Source organism: Aptenodytes patagonicus, chromosome 10 (genome assembly GCF_965638725.1).
Source record: "Aptenodytes patagonicus chromosome 10, bAptPat1.pri.cur, whole genome shotgun sequence".
Taxonomy (NCBI): domain Eukaryota; kingdom Metazoa; phylum Chordata; class Aves; order Sphenisciformes; family Spheniscidae; genus Aptenodytes; species Aptenodytes patagonicus.
Genome location: NC_134958.1, coordinates 11,690,658 through 11,709,131, shown reverse-complemented (window position 1 = coordinate 11,709,131; position 18,474 = coordinate 11,690,658). Strand labels below are relative to the sequence as shown.

At 42.4% G+C, this 18,474-nt stretch overlaps 1 protein-coding gene across 2 annotated transcripts in view; it reads right to left on the bottom strand.

Annotated features, from left to right (window-relative positions):
* LRRK1 (leucine rich repeat kinase 1) overlaps positions 1-17,759 on the bottom strand; it is a 78,935-nt gene extending 61,176 nt beyond the window's left edge. Inside the window, exon 1 of one of the 2 annotated variants that reach the window (XM_076348042.1) lies at positions 17,602-17,759. In XM_076348042.1, the coding sequence (XP_076204157.1) occupies positions 17,602-17,668 (67 nt within the window). In that variant the 5' untranslated portion in view covers positions 17,669-17,759. Of the gene's footprint in view, positions 1-16,631; positions 16,988-17,601 lie in introns of those variants that run through there. The other variant, XM_076348043.1, reaches the window with a different exon arrangement.
* Between the last annotated feature and the right edge of the window lie 715 nt (positions 17,760-18,474).

The following is an 18,474-nucleotide window of genomic DNA, read 5'->3' as shown; positions in this document are numbered from 1 at the left end:
GGTCCAGTCTTTTAGAGCAGACCACACACCTGTAAGGGATCTCTAAGGATATTGCATATGATTTAATTCTCTTTTTAATGGACACCTAGGTAGGAAATGCAAATGATTCTTACACAAGTAACTGTTTAAAGGGTGACAGAAGAGAGAACTTTGAAGCAAAATAGTTCTCCAGTCTAAACAACTCAGAACTGGACTAAGTAAAATCAAGAAGTATGGATCCAAGCAAACACTGCAGTTACCGGAACATGCAGCCTCCCCGCACTCGGCGCCCTGTGATGAAATCCTGAACCTAGAGAGAAGCACTGGAATTCCCCTTGAAGGAAAAAATGTCTCACATCGGAGATACAAAACAGCTGGAAAGCTGAGCAGGAAGCCCTGCAAATCGGCGCTGACAGAGCACAGCAACTTTAATCTGGTTCCTAAAAAAATGCTGAGAGGAGGGACAAATTTTACTTCCTTCCAGCCTCAATCCTGATTTTGGGGACTATCACTCAAGACCCTCATCTGCAGCCAATTCCACATGTAAAGGCACATCCTTTCTGCCAAAGAATTGAGCAGGGCCATCTTTCTTTTTAAATCATGGCCAGGGAAGATGGAGGTACAAGTATCTCAAAGTCAGAGATTCATTCGGGATCTGAGAGATTCCAGTGTAACTTCTTCATCTATTAGAGAGGTCTCCAGCCAACCCCTCGTGCACCCTGCACACCAGAGCTCTCCTTACAGGAGCATTTTCCACCTCTCCTAATGTAACTGCCCAACCATGCAGTGAGGACTACCAAATCAGTTGGCCAGGGAGCACAAGAAGGACCACAATGTTGTAACTGAGGGAAGAAGGAACTCCCCAAGCTAGACCCTAATCCCAAGACAGCTTCTGTCTTTTACTGAATGACTACTTCATGAAACTACTTGGCTAATGTGTCATGCTTCCTCTTACATTTTTGGTCCCCTCAAAATTTAAGTCCTTTGTAGTGTAATGGCTTAGTTACAACCACTGCTACCATCACCACTGTTTGGAGAACTTGGGCTGGCCATCAACCATCGCAGTCTACTCATCTGCATCAGGCGTAGACTTCTGGGCACTCCAGGCATGGGAAGGTCACAAACGGCTGGCTTCATGGAGTTTACATGCTCCCAGAGTTAGCTGGCAGTTTAATCAGAGTCTTCGGGATATTCATTTTAGTCCTTAAACTCAATTTTAGTCTTGTCTTAGGCAAATTTTTATTGATCTAACCAAAACCGCCCAGTTTTGAACATCTGAACATCCATCAGGTAGAAGTCAGTAAAAGCTCCACTGAATTTAAGAAATCTGGGTAATTCTACTGTTTGAAACCAATATATTTATATTTAAATATTCTTGGCAGAAAGATAATGCTGCTCATCATTCAAGTTTCTTATGTAACTGTCATCAAAACTTCTTTCTATGATTGTATTCTGCAGAGTAAATTGACCTCCTGCCTAAGACCTGAGGAAAAAAGCTGCCAAAGGTCTTTAGCAAAAAAAGACCTTGCAACTGAACTACAAGCCTGAAAAGAACAAAACTTGTGAGAAACAGTGTGATAAGAAAGCTCACCCTCAACCAACAGCTGTACTCATGATTCTGTCAAAGTTAACTTGAGCTTTCAAAGGTTAAATGAGAGAAGGTGGGCCATACATTCCTAAGTTCCCAAAAAACAAAGAAGCCATCCATTGCAAAGCTAAGCATCTCACCAAACAAATTACCCAATTCACAGAAGACTTCCCGGTGACTTAGTAAATGATGTATTGACTTATGAAATACAAATGGAAAATAAGAAGCAGTATGTTTTATAAGCTTAATTTATACTCACCAGTAGGAAAAAAAAAATTGAGGAAAATTACATTCTACTGACTAAAGACTGTTTTATTTCTACAAGAGGCATGACTGAACTATCATCATACTGGCATTCATGTAGGCTGGGAATAAAGTTTTGCCAATACACGCATCAGCCATTTTTAGCAAAAATCTGGGCCGAAATCCAAAGAAATTCTGCCTATGGTTTTAACCCTACAAATCTCGTGCTCTTTACCTGAGCTCTTCATGGCTTTCATAATAGGGTCACCTCACTTGCATAAAGCCTTGAACAACAAGATGTAAGAGCAATACTGAAGTTGAATAATATTGAACCTCTATTTTTGGACTTGATCATGCAACATGCTGAGCATTTAAGCCTGGATGTAACAAAGTGCTTTTAATTCTTAGATTGCACAGATTTAGGAACTGGCTTCTGACTTTGCACAATAGGGTCTACATTACTGTTTGACAATGCACATTGCTATACGCAAAACAGCATAGCAAGTTATGATATTCTATCTGTACTTCTTGGATATTCTTATAATAAGAGGCTACTAGAAACTCCAGAAGTTCTTATGCACCCATTCCGACTTCCTTTAGTTTTTGCTTTATGGCACACAGATCTGGGACAGAGTTCCTGTGTTGGCACAGGTTCCTCTAAAACCACTGCCCCAACTCAGCACCCCTCTTCTGAGCTTTCAGCAGGAAAACAGATAAATTTTAACTGAGGTGGTATGGTGTGGGTTCATTTCTCTAACACATTTGAATGTCAATGAAAATAAGGTCATGGGGTTTACTCCCTATCATTCAGATCATCTCTGCATCATCTTTATTTAACTTCTCCGTAGACCCACGGCTTCTTTTCTTTACTTGCTTTCTAATGACTGTAAGCAAACCAAGTGCTGTTTGTAAGGGGAAAACAGGAGGCATTTGCTGATGTTAAAAACGCATCCTTCATCTATTCCTCACACAACTTAACAGCTTGTATCAAAGCAACTAACTTTGGAAATATTTCCCACTCTTGATCTCAATGTTTTATACTTCGGAAGTAGACTTTAAGCTTGGCTTTGCAGTAACAGCCTTTTACAAAAGACTAATTTTCTTTTAAAAAATATTCCAATGGAAACAGCGGTAATGAATAAAAAAGCAGTGTTATTTTATTGCCATTCAAAGGTTACAAGAGTATAAATTTTAAAGTGCCACAGACTGCTGTCCCAGCTCAGAGAAACAAAACAAAAATAAGTCGTCTTAATAATAAAGGGTACCATGAGAATTTCAGAGATATATGTAGTTACACCCTGTCTCAGGCCTTGTTATTACAGCAGGTGAAGAAAAAAAATCTAAAATTTCTAAATTGACAGTATGGCATTATCAGCAAAAAGCTGAGGGTTTGCAGGTCAATGCTGTGAATCAACAAACGGCTGCATAACAAAACAGCACACTGTATAGATGATTATTATCTTTATGCCCCAAATCACTGCATTCCTGTCTCTGACACATAACCTCACAGAGTTTGTAAATGCTACATTAGTCCCTTCGATAAGGCAGTTCTTTGGCAACTAACTAGTATATTTTTATTTAGCAGAGAAAGATACAAATGAGATGTTGAACACAGGATAAAATAGGGCAGGAAGCTAACTTACTCCAAAACAGAATTACAACAATAATAAAACTAAAACTGCTACTGACCTTGTCATAATGTGTGCAGGTATTCCAGAGACAGGAGCAAATCAAGATGATGACTTTAACACAGCATCCCATTTAGCGATGCTCAATTAAGCTATTAATTCCTTGGACTGTTAGCCACCCACCTCTGCTTCAGCACAAGCAGCTCTTACAGCGGCCACTGGATGTAATGTCTTTTGGCTGGCCGGCTGCTTCTTTGTCTGAATTAACTACTACATTTTAGCCTTGACAGTTATTTTCATCTCCATGTCCCATTACAGCGAAATCCAAGCCTCTGGTTCAGAGAGGATCTGGGGATGGGGGTGGGCAGGGAGGCTGCCTCTCCGGGCTGAGCTCAGACATTAATTCCTCAACAGCACCAGATGGCTACAGCTAACCTTTACCAGCTTAATCTTTTGCCATTTTGACTTCTGAGGGCTGCCACAGAGCAAATAAAAAATGGGACAGAGATAAGGTTTAAAATGTGCTAAATATTTAAAGCCAACCCTCCCAAACTCTTAAAAACTCACAAGTGTTGCTGAACATTTTTCAATACTACTCTACGGAAGCTTTGGCAGGCTGGTTTGCAAAATTAACGGAAAGCTATGTTATTTCTGAGTCTCTGTAACAGACTCATGTATCTTCTGTTGCTTTTAAAAACTTCAGACTAATAAACCAAACAACAGCCAACGGGGAGCCCCCAGTGATTTCAAAGGATGATGGATCTGTCCTACATTGCACTTTCCACTTAGATAGGTAAGAAGAATTTTTCAATCCTCTGGAAATCTTTGAGATACTGAAAAATAATTCTCATCCCAAACCAGGAAGAACAAACAAAACCCTGCGTTCTTTAATCAAAAAAATATAAATTTTTAAATCAGCCCAAGTCAGTAAAAATGCTTTATGAAACAAAGATACCTTTTGTGTTCCTTCTCTAATTAGATGACACTTCAAAACAGGGTTTCATTTGTTGTTTAAAAAAGTTAAAAGGTTTCATTCATTTATTTCAATCAGTCATTTCTTAAAAGATACAGTCATGGACCAAGGTCTGTTCCCAGGAGGTAAGTTGTTCCCCCTGCCTGCCCACATGCACTCAGCCCAAGTGGCCCCATAGCCAGGACCTGGCCCAGAACCATGCAAAGGAGGGTCCTGCAGCAAGAAGCCTATGATCTACTTCACCTTGTTCTCAGATTTAGGCAAAATACCTATGGCCCAACCAATTCTGCTATAAAATGTCCCCAGCAGGATTCAAAAATGGTCAGAACCACTTATAAACCTCCCCGTGAGAAGACAAGGAGAGAAAGTTATGGTAAATCCAACCAAGAGATAACAAGATGGTTTATCTGGGAAATTCTGCATCCCCACTGGAGAGACTGCACCAGAATTGGGCCATGGCCCTCTGACCCTGATTAATATCTCTTCACAACAAGTGAGACATGCCAGATTCTCAGGACAGTGGGAACCCTCCACAACTTTTTCTGCCTATTTTTTGTGGTTCCATTTCACCCAAACATCCATTATTTCAGCTAATTAAAGGAGTGGCTCTACACTAAGATCTGCCTACAAAGGCAGTGGAAAAGATGATGTATTGAGTACAAAAGACAACTGCATCTACAACATAGCTTATAATCAATGCTCACTGCCCCAAAAGGGAACTTATAACCCTACAAAAGACCAGATCTGAAACACAGAAGAATGCTTCAAAGACAAAAATCCAGTACTGAAGGGATCTTTTTCACTATTATTGCATAATCTGGAATTATTTTTTAATTGTTTACATGCCAGTACCATGCACGCTAAGTGCTGATCTGCATTAAACATTTTCCAGCAAGCATACAGGATCTTGTAAAGGGCATGCTGACAATTTTAAGTACAGCCACACAAAGTGACCAATTATCACCAGAGCCATTGGAAATTTTCTATTTAGAAACACTCTTAACCTGCAAGGAAAAAAGCATTTGCTAATGCAAACCTGAAAGGAAAATATTAAGTCCCGGATGGAAAAATGCTCTGGACTCCTGCCTTTTTAAGGGGCTCCAGAACTGAATTATGAAAAACAGACGCCTCCAAAGGCTTTAGCACCACACTTACACAATTGTTTCTCAATCATCCAGGATAATGGGGGAACAGGGGACAGAAAAGCCTCAAATACTAGTAACACTGAGACTCAGCGGTCTTTAAGTGGGCAGTATCACAGATGCCTGAATGGCTGTGTGAAGCTGTCTATCTGTCTGCCAGAGCCAGCACTGAGCCAGGGCTGAAAAGCTCTACCAGACCTGAGCAGGCTCCTGCATTTGTGTGTGCACTTCCCAGATGGCCGGGACTCGAAATTATTTGTATTGTCCAAGAAGTTAAAATGAAACCGAGCTGGTTATTTTTACTTCGCTGGAGTACAAAAGAGGCTACGCAAAGCCATTACAAGGCGATGAGGTTAGAGAAAGCACAAAGAATTACACACTGGAATATGGCTGTCAGAGCAAACCCATCATGTCAGCGTGCAAATCACACTGCAAAGCGCAAGATAGCTTTGGGGTCACTAATGATACCTGCTGCTATCCAGGGAAAAGGAACAAGGGCTACTACATGCGATGGCCTGGGACATGCCTCTTCTCTTGCACTCTGCAAGAGGACAGCTCTACCTTTGACATGATGCTCCCCACTGGTTGTTTTTAAGTGCATGCACCACTTCTGCTGCCCTGGGCTATACCTGATGGAAGAGGGGCAGCAGGACTGTGATTCTCACCACAGAGTCAGAGCAGAGGCAGCTCATCAGCACCGTGACTGGGCACCCCTTCCTCCCACCTGGGCTCTGGGGGCTGCAGCCAGCCTCTTGTGTACTGATAAACCCTACACAAATCCCCATCCAGCCGTGCATACCAGCACGCACGGCTCCCATTGCTCCACAGCCCACCTTTAGTTTCACCCTCTCTGTTTATAAAGCTTCCTTAGCTGCAATAGATAACACCAAGACAACCTCCACATACCGAACGAATGGCAGCAGCCAACAGCAAACATGGGACTGCTGCCTCCTCCTCCTCCTCTCTCTTCTCCTTCCGACTTTTCACCAAGCAGCTGGGTACTGAACACAAGCAGGCAGCCCTTCGCTAACCCTGCCACCCCCAGCTTACCAGCACGACCAGCTAGGCCATTGTTGATGACAATGATGGTTTTACTTTCTCCCCTGAGTACACGTGTCAGGCCTAAGCAGCTTCATGTGCACATGTTTGTCCCTTTCGAAATGCAGGAGCACTCAGAGCATCACTGCCCACAACACATTTCTCAGTGGACAGCTTGTTTCATGAAGGTACCATCATCCCTGGTAGACACACTACTAGCCTTTGGACAGGGAAGGAATGGGACGGGGCTGACCTCTGGCAAGCACAGGGCAAAGGCTGGCTCTCGCAGTGAAGGGGGATGTCCCGCATCCCTCCCATACTGCCCTCTTTGGGGTGCAAAGGATCAGCAAAGACCACAGAAAATAATGATGGCGCTAATTTCCACCCCCAAAGGAAAGAAATTGAGGAAACCAAGAAAGCTCCAAATGGCCAGAGAGCCTATTGCCATGTTGAAAATACAAATGACTCAGCTCTAAGTGAAAGTTTCTATTTTTGTCTTTTGGCCTCAGTGATTTGGTTCCAATCCTACAGCTTGAATCATTCAGAAATGTGCTTTTGCATGCAAGGCCAGCTATGCCACTCTTGCTTTCCAAATTTTAAATTGGAAGATATACATTAAGCATGCAGAAGTAGGACTATGCTTTTGGATTTTCTTCATGTTCGTTTCCAGGCATGGCTGGAAAGAGAAGATTATTAAATGATGAAAGGTGTCTCTAGTGAGACCATTCCTGTCCATCTGAATCAAGTATTACAGCCATGAAACCAAACCAAGATTGGATTTCATTTAAAACTTTGTAAAATAAAATTTCATTGCTAACTTTGGTTTCTTTTGAAACTTTTCCTTTTCCCTAATGTTCAAGCTTTCATCAGAAGGGAAAAAATCCCATGCATCAATGTTTTCTCTCCTTCAAAGAAATAATTTGCTCAACATTCTTCTAAAAAAAAAAAAAAGTCATTAATTATTCACATTGGGGAAGCACCAAGTCATGGCCAGCCCTCTCCTGCTACGTCCTCCTTAGACATATATTTAAAGTTAGCTTTAAAAAGAAGCAAACACTTTTAGCCCCAGCTGTGAGAGACTACGTCTGGAAGAGTTCAGGGAGGGACTCCCTGTGTGCGTGTGAGGGGAGGACGGGCCCAAGGTCTCTGCTCAGGCCTCTTCCGAGTCTGAGTCCTCTACTGGCTCCACGAAAGACACATCCAGCGATTCCACAGCTTGTCTGAGTTGAAAAAAGAAGCTCCTAAACTTATGTTTCACTTTAATAACACATGTAAATACCCTCCTAAATGAAAAACCCATTTACAACACTCCAAATTTACATTTAACCCATTTTTACATAACCCATTTACAACCAACCCAACTGCTGGTCAAAAATAATACCGCAGAAGTGCCAACATCTGTCTCTCCAGCCCCATGAAACTCCACAGATGCTACTGTGAAAGACAAGCCCCAGTGGGGCTTTCAAAGAAAGGTGATGGTAGGATGAAGCTCATAGCTGCTCCATCAGGTCCCCCTGGGCCACAGCAGCAAGCCCAGTTCTCCATCCCTCCATCACATGGCAGGGGTCCTGGGTATCTACTGTCACCTGCATGGCCACCAGTGTCCCTCCTCCCTTCCCTAAAGGGCACCACAGCAGGTCTCTTATAGAACCTGGACAAATGAAGATTTTGGAAAGGCTGGCCAGAGAGGAGGAAAAAAGGGAAAGCAACATTAAAAAGGTATGTAAAATACCTTGCACAACTCCAGTTTATCATGTTCAAGGAAGATTAAGACAATCTGGAAGAGGTGGAGAAGACGAACCAAAGAAATGGACAGTCTAATTACGAGACTACAGATGAAAAGAGCTTGGCTTGTTGAGCCTGGAAAAATGAAGGCTGAACGGGGATGGTAGTACTGTCTATAAATACATCCAGAGGGAGACACCAGGGAAGGAGAAGAGCTATTTATGTACAGGGTATGAATACATTTTGGCTGCCAATTAGAAATTTAAAACATTGGAGAAATGAGGCTTTGGAACAGTCTTCTAGAAAAAGCAGAAGCAACAGACAAGTCAACTCGCTTAAAACAGGCCTTGCGTAAGGTTTAGGAGTGTGACACCAGGACACTGACCCACACACACCTGCCAGTCCTACAGCCTGTGTTCCCACGTTATGCATGCACAGAAGTTAACCCAGCTACCAAGCACTAACAGTTGTAACATATGAGACAATAACAGCTTCACTGGCTACTTTGAGGGAAGTTTGTAGAAAGAGAGAATATCTTTTATTAAACAAACTGATAGGTCTGGGAAAAAGCAGACACATCTAAGGGAAGAAGCCTTTCAAGAGGGGATAAACACCCCACACAGCAAAATCCAAGCTTAGTACGTTAGACACACTTCAATGTGCTGCTTTAACTGTGTCTGCTAGCCTAATAAAATACCTCACTCTTTGCTATCCTCACTTCTCATTTATCACCAAGACAACAACAACTCTAGATTAGTTTAGGTAAAAGTCTTGCATGCAGAGGAAAAGAAAATGCAATCAAGATATTGGATATGGTTGGCATCAAAAGAGTTGAACAGGCAATTTGGCAACAGCAGAGCCAAGGGAAGTGCAGAGCTGGGAAGAGCATCAGAGGAAAGAGATGAATATGACAGTCTGGAAAAGAAAAAAAAAACAAAACAGTGGACAAAGCGAGGCTCCACTCCAGCTTCTACTGAAGTCAATGTGAGCACTTCCACCAGCTTCCATGCGAGTAGGAGCAGATCCTCCGAGATGCGCATTTCCAGGACACAATATCTCAGAGGGAAGATTACCTTAACAGCTGTGTCTGGAGCAGAAGAAAAAGCCTGATGAAAAGACCTCTTCTGTTGGCCAAGACAGTGCTGGTCCTGAATCAGGCTGCATAGTGATGTGCTGCCAAAGCTTTAATGGGGACTACCAAAAAAAATAAAACCTTCCCTCACCTGTGACAAAACCTACAACGGGCAGAAGTGCCTGCATTTGCAGAGAAGGGGAATGGGGAGATATTTCCCTTTTGTCTTCCTGATGTCTGGGAATATCAGCATTCATTTCAGTGGAGGGAGGAGAAGGACCCTGACTGGGAGGATGCTATGTTCAAAGGTATATGCTGTGAACCCACTGCAACCCACAGCGTTTTTAGATGGCTGCTCCAAGGTAGAGAAGGCAAAATTAGGCAAGGCACGTTTCATCCCCTTCCCACCAACCTATGATGAATTCTGATCTGTTGCATCTGAGAACCTGGTCCAATCCATGCGAATGACTTTGATTTGATAGCTTTTATTCCCACCCTGCCATCGTGTGAAATGCCCAAGTTGCAAAACATCAGAGAATTGTGACCATGATTACAAGCCCACTTAAGGAGCTAGACTTTTTTGTTTTTCAAGCTACATTTGAGATCTGAAAGGGGATCTTGTCCATTAGTGTTACAAAAAAAAAAAAAAGTTCCTGTTTGATGCAAAAATAAAAGCATTTTCAAAGGCTCTTTGATGTGCAAGACAGAAAGACATACAGGCAGATTCTGGAGGAGGTCTTGTCTTCAGCAATTACCAGCACTCTTTTTGAATCTTACTCCCCAGACAGAATTTTTATGTGAAGTAGATAATCATGCTGCAGAATGTATCAGCTCTAAACCTTGTGGCTTTTCAATTAAGCAGCAATAACCTCTAGTCAAAATACTCCTTAACCAAGATGGGAATAAAACAAATAATCCCAAAATCAACTAACTGCAGGTGTAGCGATTCCAAAGACATACAGGCTTTTAAAAGATTTCATTCTGACCTCTTCTCGGGTAGCCATGCCAGTTTTCCAAGCGGTATTCTGATCATTAAAGCAAGCAGTGATGTAATTTCCACAGCGACCACAAACATACCAAGAATATTTGAGCTAAATTTATCCAGACTTCTTGTTTGAATCACTGCTTTGGTTCGTTATTTTTCCATGATTTTCAACTATGCACAGAAAAGGAGTTGTGGACAGCCTGGGACTGAGCTTTCCCCAGCATATTCCGAAATGCCAACCTTTATGCCTGGGAGCCACGTATTGACTATTAGAAACGAAATTAAGCTGCTCCTCCAGCTCCCAACCCCAGGTTCCTGCTCCTTTCACCCTTCACCTTCCTCCCGCCCTTTCTGTAGCAGACTGGCCCTTTCCCTCACCCTTGGGTGACACAACATGGGGCTTGTCTTTGTGGCCGAGGAGTTCCTGAAGCTCACTACAGATCTGCCGCCCCCCCCCCCCCCCCCCCCCCCAGCCAGAGAGGGAGAGCCAAAAAAGAGAGGACCTGCACCAGGTTTCCCACTGCTCTGTGCAGCTCCGTGGCAGACCCCAAGTCCTGCCAACCTGTCCAGAGCAACACATCCCACCACCACTAGTACCCGTGCCAGGAGAGCTCAGGCTAGGGAAGGATGTCTAGGCACCTTCACCAGCAGGTACACATGTCCCTGCAAAAAATACATAATCTACAATGACAACACTGGGTTTCACCCTCTCTTCCAACATGCATAGGGTGGCTAATCATCATACTGGGAGGGATTGGGTATTTGCAAAAACTGCAGGATAATCCCCGAGATTTTACTACATCAACTTTGCTATTGTCCAATGGGAATCTTTTTCTACTGTCATATTTTAACATGGTCTGAATATGTCCTTGCTGACTCCATTTCAGATTCACCATCAGGCTCACCGAGTTTGCCTGCATGTAGCTGTACATGTTTTCAGGGCAGTTTGTCGTTTCTGAAAGCACACTTTCTTTTTTTTTAAACCAGAAGCTGCCGACCCCCACAGCCCCTCTGACTGCAAGAGAGCTTTTTGAATGTTGAGGGCCTTCCCTAATACTTAAAGACTTCTTTTATAAGTCCTCCCTTTAAGTAAGAGCAAGGCACAGATTCAAAGCATGGACACACTTCTGTTGTGAAACTATCAGCAGCTTACATAAAAGGGCTGCGCTGTGGTGATACATAATCATGCAAATAAGCAATTGCTGACCCACTAATGAGCGTACAGACCTGGATTAAGGAAAGGAATTAAATACAGACTAACAATGTAAAATCTGAGACGGAACCTATTAAGGGACAGACTTCACCTATACAGCAGACTGGGAGCTGAATGGTATAAAATTCATACTCCACACTCTCATCTGCAATGCAAACATTTCTTCCCAGTTAGCTGCCTTCTGCCAAGCAGAGCCCTGGCAGCCCCTTTATCGATCAGAGAAATGAAAAACAAACAAACCGCAGACTTAATGCTCTAAGGATCCCTGAAGATCTGATCCCAAGCCTGTTATGTCAGCGCAAAGACTTTAATGGGTTTTGGATAAGGCCCCCATAGGCTTTGGAGAGGATAAAAAACATAAATTCATAGCACTTTCTTTAATGCAAGTTTAAAATCGCCTGCAACATCACTGAGAAAATAGTAAATCAATTACAGGCCTGGTAAAGACTGACTCGGTGTGAACACTATCAATTGCTTTTTCTTACTGAAACAGTGAAACAGAGGACAACGGCTCTGACTATGACCACAGTGTCAACCCTCGCCTGAGAGCTACCTTATAATCACACATTAGCAATGTTGTTAAGGAGTCCCTGTGTACAGGTTCTAAGGGCCAAGGATTTTCTTTACTATCTTACCACCTTATCTTTGTTTTTTTCTAGGCTTCTTGATAGAGTTGTCGTAAGTTACATTTTAATGTAGTACACCACCAACACGTTTTAACTGGAAGGTGGAAAAATAAAGCTGTATAGCAGCAGATAATGCCAGATACGGCTCAGAAAAAGATCAGTGTTTTACTACTGTCTGTAAATCAAACTGGCTCTCAGGTTGGAGACTCTGCTCAATTAGCTTCCCAAGGTCTGCACCACACCGCTGGCACTCCCAGCAGCTCTGCCCTCCTTGCTACAGCCCTCAAGTTTGAGAGTAGGCTGGCTTTGATGGTATTTATTGGGAAAAAGCTGGTTCTGCCACTACTAAGACCTAAGTGCTCCTTTATATTCCCTTAATTCCTGAGGGGCACAGCATCCACAAGCCAAACTACCACTTTCCACATGCACAAGAACATGTTTTCAAAGACAAATGGTTCTTCCGGCTGCCTCTGTTTCAAAATAAAAAGGACATCTTCTAAGGGTATGTCTGAAGAACATTGCTTAGTATCCAGACTCTGAAAATCAGTTCATAGTGTCTTAAATTCGGCACCTAGTTGTAAATGCCCTGGCATTCATTGCCCTTTTTGGAAATCCAGGCTCAGTTCAGTGAGATGGTGCAACATGCGGCCGCGCTACAGTCTGCATAGGACAGCAGGCTTAACCACATGCATTTTCTGCTGCAGACCAACCTTCCGCATTAGCTGTTGGCCCCATGTGAGATTGCACCACTTCTGTATGAAGTGTGTATTTAAATATGTTTAAAAATACAAGCCTATTACTGCTTTACTAGTGTACTTCCTATTCCTGCCTAGCATTTCCTACTTCTCCTTCTGCAGGGCATTATGCAGTTAAGACTCACTCACATAAGATACCTGTTTTATTTTTTGCCCTTTTTTTTGCTTGTAGGAATACTTTCAATTCGCTGTTTGGACACAAATTAACTCGCAGCTTAATGAGCAGGAAGAAAAACAGAAAACCTTCAAGGCTCACTTAGTCTGATTATACAGAACTTCAAGCAACCAACACACTTTGTAGGTCTCTAGTGCTCTGCTCAGATCACCTCCCAGATGCTGTCCTTGTCCTTCTCACCACCACGCTGTCTCAGCAGACTCAGGGTAACGTTACTATCTCCACTGCATGGATGGAAAAAGCAGGACAGAGGGTGCAAGTACTTTTTCCCTGTTATACAGCACAACGTGCCACAGACGGGGCTAAGTCAATGTGCCCCAAGACCCAGCTGCTGGCCCTAGTCCCATGCACACAGCTGATGTAAAGATTTTAAAGCTTACATGGGGATTTTACAAGGAGCAAAGTGATAACAGTGGTGCTGCAAACACTGATCTTCCTTTCCTCCTCTATTCAGCAGGAAAGATTTATAAGCAAAGATATTCACACTACCAAATGCAAGTTCCTGTCCTTCACATTTACGGTAACAAAATCAACTGTGCAGAACTATGAGGAAATGACAGCAAAGATTTCATCTGGAGGCCATGTACATGCACATCCAGTAGTGAGTGAGCTCTGCCTGCTTTTATTGCTATAAAGCAGTCAGGTTCTTCCTTGTAGACTTTTATTTTTTAAGTGGATTTCACACTGCCAGACTGACAGCCTGGAAGGCTCGGGTTATCCAGTAAGTACAAAATGGAGAGCAAGGGCAGAGTCTGCGAAATTTTCCACCTACAGTCCCATCACCTCCTCAAAGTGCCGGCCTACAATGAAGGCCTCGGCCACATTTGCAAATGTCCTGCCCTCATGCAAACAGCGGAGCAACGCTGGATGCTCAAAGCGATGTCCCAGGACAATAAGCCGTTTCATTTGCTATTAGCTAACCTCAAGCTGTCACCATTCAATCCGTTGTGAAACTTTCCATATAAAATTGCACTAGCTCCTGAGCAGTCCCTCTTGTTAAAATGACTCTTTAACTCTTCCAGTTAAGCTGTTCTTACTTGCACTAGAGACTTTTCTACAATTCAGGAAGCAGCGGTGCAGGCAGCAGCTTTCCCTCTGAGTCAGTACTGAGCTGAGCCACGGCCCAGATGGGGTTGCAAAGGTCACTACCATCGTGGGTAGCTTCTTTCTGATAAAATATAAAGCCCTGTAAGCCGCAGGGTCATCACAGCACTTCTGAAGCACAGCTTTAAGAGCCTCTGGTCCACTCCAAATGCCAACTCAGGTCATTATATTCTGGTTACTTGTTTGCTCCCTCATTTTAATATTTAGGTCTCTTTTCTAGGCATACTGCACATGTGTATCTGTGCTTCCCTGGACAGTTGAAAGTCACCAGTTTACAACAGATTTGCCTCAAAAGAAGTTGTGAAGGTTCAAAGCTACTATAAAATTTCAAACAACCATCATTGGCATCGTTGTCCCTAATTATGTAATATTATATACATTACAACATAACACCCCTTTTCAATGCTCATTTCTAGATTTAGCAGGAGAGAAGAGACACCCTCTGGTGCGTTTGAAGGATAATCCAGTTCTACCTCCAAGACACACAAAAGTGGCATATGAACGCTCTGCGACTTGGAATAAAATTCTCAATAAGAGAGCGGTAAGGTCTTTAACAAAAGAACCCTTACATTTCAGAAGACAATGATTGCTTTCCTACATGTTTGCTGAACTGTCTTCTAGAAACTCATATGAGAATTACATCCTAGCTGTAAAATTTCACAGGATTCAAAGAAACCAACCAGCCTGTAGAAAGGAGATGAATCTCTATTCTGTTCTAGGCATTCACACACTGATATCTTCGGGCTTCCATTGTATTTCCTACAAGATTCATACTATGTCACCTCCATTATATTATGTACAGCTCTTTAACCAAGTTTAAAAAAATCCCAAAACCTGTGCTTCATAAGAGACTGCAGCCACCCCCATATCTCTGCTTGCTTTCTTTCTTTTAATTAGGACAAGATGAACAGATCTAGGAGAGGGGAAGCAGTGTTTGAGGAGGCAAAGGAGATGCTGACTGCACCTGAAATGGGACATTATTCTGTACTCCAGTGACAAATCCTCTCTGTGGACCAGCGAGTGCTCGGCTGGCATCATCAAGTCAAGCCCAGCACCATCCCCGGAGGGTACACAGGGTCCAGTCCTGAAACACAGCTTGCCTGCTCTCAGGGTAAGTGGGCATCCTGCTGGGATACAGGCAAGATCACTGCCTTAGCCAAGAGGAATATTAGAGGAGACACGAGCAGTAAGGTAAGTCCTTGCATCATATGTTACATTTGCTAACTACAGTCAATGATCCTGTGAACCTATTCTCCACATGAAGACCTGGCCAAATGTATAGCTATCAGGAAAAAAAGCCCTGAAAATGTTAAAGGCTTTCAAATGATCAAGGCACCAGGTGCACCTGGTACCCGCTGGAAGGTGCTTCCAGCACTGTGCCGGCCGTAACACCGCACTGATCCAAGTGACACGTTGCGGAGCCACAGCACCACCATGCTGTTTGTTAAACCCCTCACATCCACACGCCTGTCCTTCCTGCCGGAAAAAAAAAGACTCCAAGCTTTGCGAGCACTAATGAGGTCACTGGCGTTAAAGAAATTATCTGTGATCTCACTCCACTTCCCAGTGGTTCCCATTGAATGGAAGCAGGAGGCTGCATCTAGATTGTTAATAAATGCGCGTAAACAGTAGGTTCAAATGTGAGTCTGAATGAGTCACTGCATTCCTGCGTTCAAGCTGTGTAACAGGATCCAAATGCAGAACAAGGACCAGCTAACTTAGGGAGTGGACCAGCTAGCTAATGACAATTATTCTTGGCAAAACTCAATCCCGAAATAAAAAAGAGTTTAAACACGTACAGTATGCTTATAAGGAGCAAATCCACCAGGGCAGTCCTGGATCTTAAGCTTTCCTAGGATCCCTTTGCCAGTCTTCCAAAACTGTTTATCAAGTAAAATAACCCAGACATGTAAGTACAGAAGAGTTACACCAGTAAGATTTGTATGCCTCCAGTTAACCAGTTTAACTGAATATATTTACATAACAGAAACATGCAATAAAGTTCTCAGAAGAAAAACTGAACTCACAATGTAGAAAATATACCTTTTTCACTTTTCACTTCCTTATTTGCTCATAAACTAATATGTTTATTTACTGTATCTTTAAACAGTGAGAAAAACTTGTCAATTACTATTGCAGAATAAAAATTTAGCAATTCTTAACACTTGCGAATCATTAGCGCAGATTAAAATTCTTCTCATGGTTTATAGCTTAGTATTCAAGTGGAGATAATTTCTTCCAGAGAGAAACTCAGAAGACAGAATTTAAGAATTTTAAGAATATTCAATAAACAAATACCTGATTATTATAGAATGATACAATGCTAACTAACAAAAACAAAAACCAACAAAAAAATCAGTAACACAGAACAAGCAGAATACATACGGAGAAAGGAAAGAGTTCCCAGAGCTCCCTGTGACGCTGGTGAGAAACGTCTTCAGACAAGATAAGGCAGCCTCTGAATAAAGTATCAGGTTTTGCTTCATAGTTGCTGATAAAATCCAAAATAAGGCTGCAAAAACATTAGCTTCTACTGAAGCCTGCTTACTCACTACAAAGCGTCAAACACACCTTCATCCCACACTTAAAACGCAGATGCTGCCTCCTAATGAACTGCTTGTTGCAAGGGGGGAATACCGTTATACAATAACCAGAAGGCTATTTCTTGATGCAGAAACGTAACTGGGTTTTGACTCAGAGAAATGCAGCAGTGCCTAGGAGCTGAGGGTTTCAGCAATAAAAATCATCCAAAAATAATTTGGCTGTTCAGAAAAAAAATTAACAGGAAGCAACCTGAAGCTTATGTCCCTTCTGAAAGAGAAATTTCTACCTATGGATTTATTACATTACATAAACGCACACCTTCTAATCTAGCCCAACAATAAATCACTGCAAGCCACTGAATCAAAGCTGACAGTAAAACTGGAGCAGGTTAATATCTGTTCAGCCTGAGAAACGATGCTCTGATTTTAGCAGCTTTCATACCCTGAATACACACTGCATCAGTGGCTGGGAACATATTTGCATTCACACGCTGAAAAAGCACAGATCTTGTAAAACGTATTTAGGAACTGGTGAGACGTGATACATATATTGACTAATTCCATAGGCCTTTGGAGAAAATCGGTCTTCAGAGGAATGCTATTCTTATCACCTGAGTAGTTCAACATCATTCTCCTTGTAAGTAAAATTTCTTGTTCTATACTGTAGATTTTCAAAGATTAGGGTTCAAATCACTGAAAGATCTTTCATGTATTTAAATTTCATCGAAACTCAGTGGCAGCTGGCTACTGAGTTCTCTTAAAACCTTTCGCTCCCAATCTGAACAGGAAAGAAAAGAAATGATCCTATTTACCATTTTGTGGATCCATGTTGCTCTCTCTGCAAATAGCGGATTCCTCAGTTCCCACACACCAGTACATTCTGGGTCGCAGTTGTGAAGATCCAACAGACAAACTTTCTGCAGCACTTAAAATTGAATAGTGTTGTCAAAGTTGAATGATCTCCATCAAGTAAATGCAGGAGCAGAGCGACTGCTAGTAAGCACCTTCCCGAAGAAACATCATTTACCCTGTTTAAAAATAAATAGTAAACCAAATTAATCGTTCTAGTATAGAAATTGCAAGATGCTTATTCCTCTGCACTCTAACACAGCTGTCTAAATATTACTTTGCAGAAAGGCACTCACCATCCCATGCAAATATAAATACAATTATTTTCCTAATAGCTTTGTTAAGAGCATAACATGAATTAACAGAGGAGACTAACAATGTCTCTACTATAGAAAAGATAATGTTCCCAATTTTTCTCCACCAAAGCCGCTCAGTCTTTGGGCAGAGGGTGTTGGGGGGTGGGCAGGGGTCACAGCTGCAGTTTCAGATTCTCCACAAGCTGGTGTAAAAGCAGAGCATTGAAACCATGCAGTGCAGCTGGAAAAATCCTAAATGCAACCTCAAAACCTTTCCCATCCACAAAGACGACTGTGGCTCTTGTTAAGACTCCTCTGTGAGAAACTGAAAAATACTGATGTGGTTACTGAGACAATCCGCTGTAGAAAAGAAAAGAGGGCTAAGAGAAACACACCAGCTCCTTTCCCCTTTGCCCAGCCCTTTTAGAGAACTCTGCTACCCTAGAAGTGTCAGGCTTCTTCAAACATGTCCAGGGAGGCAAATCAGGCCCTTAATAGCTCTTAAAGGTTGGCTTCTGAACTGTCTTCCATAACAGCCAG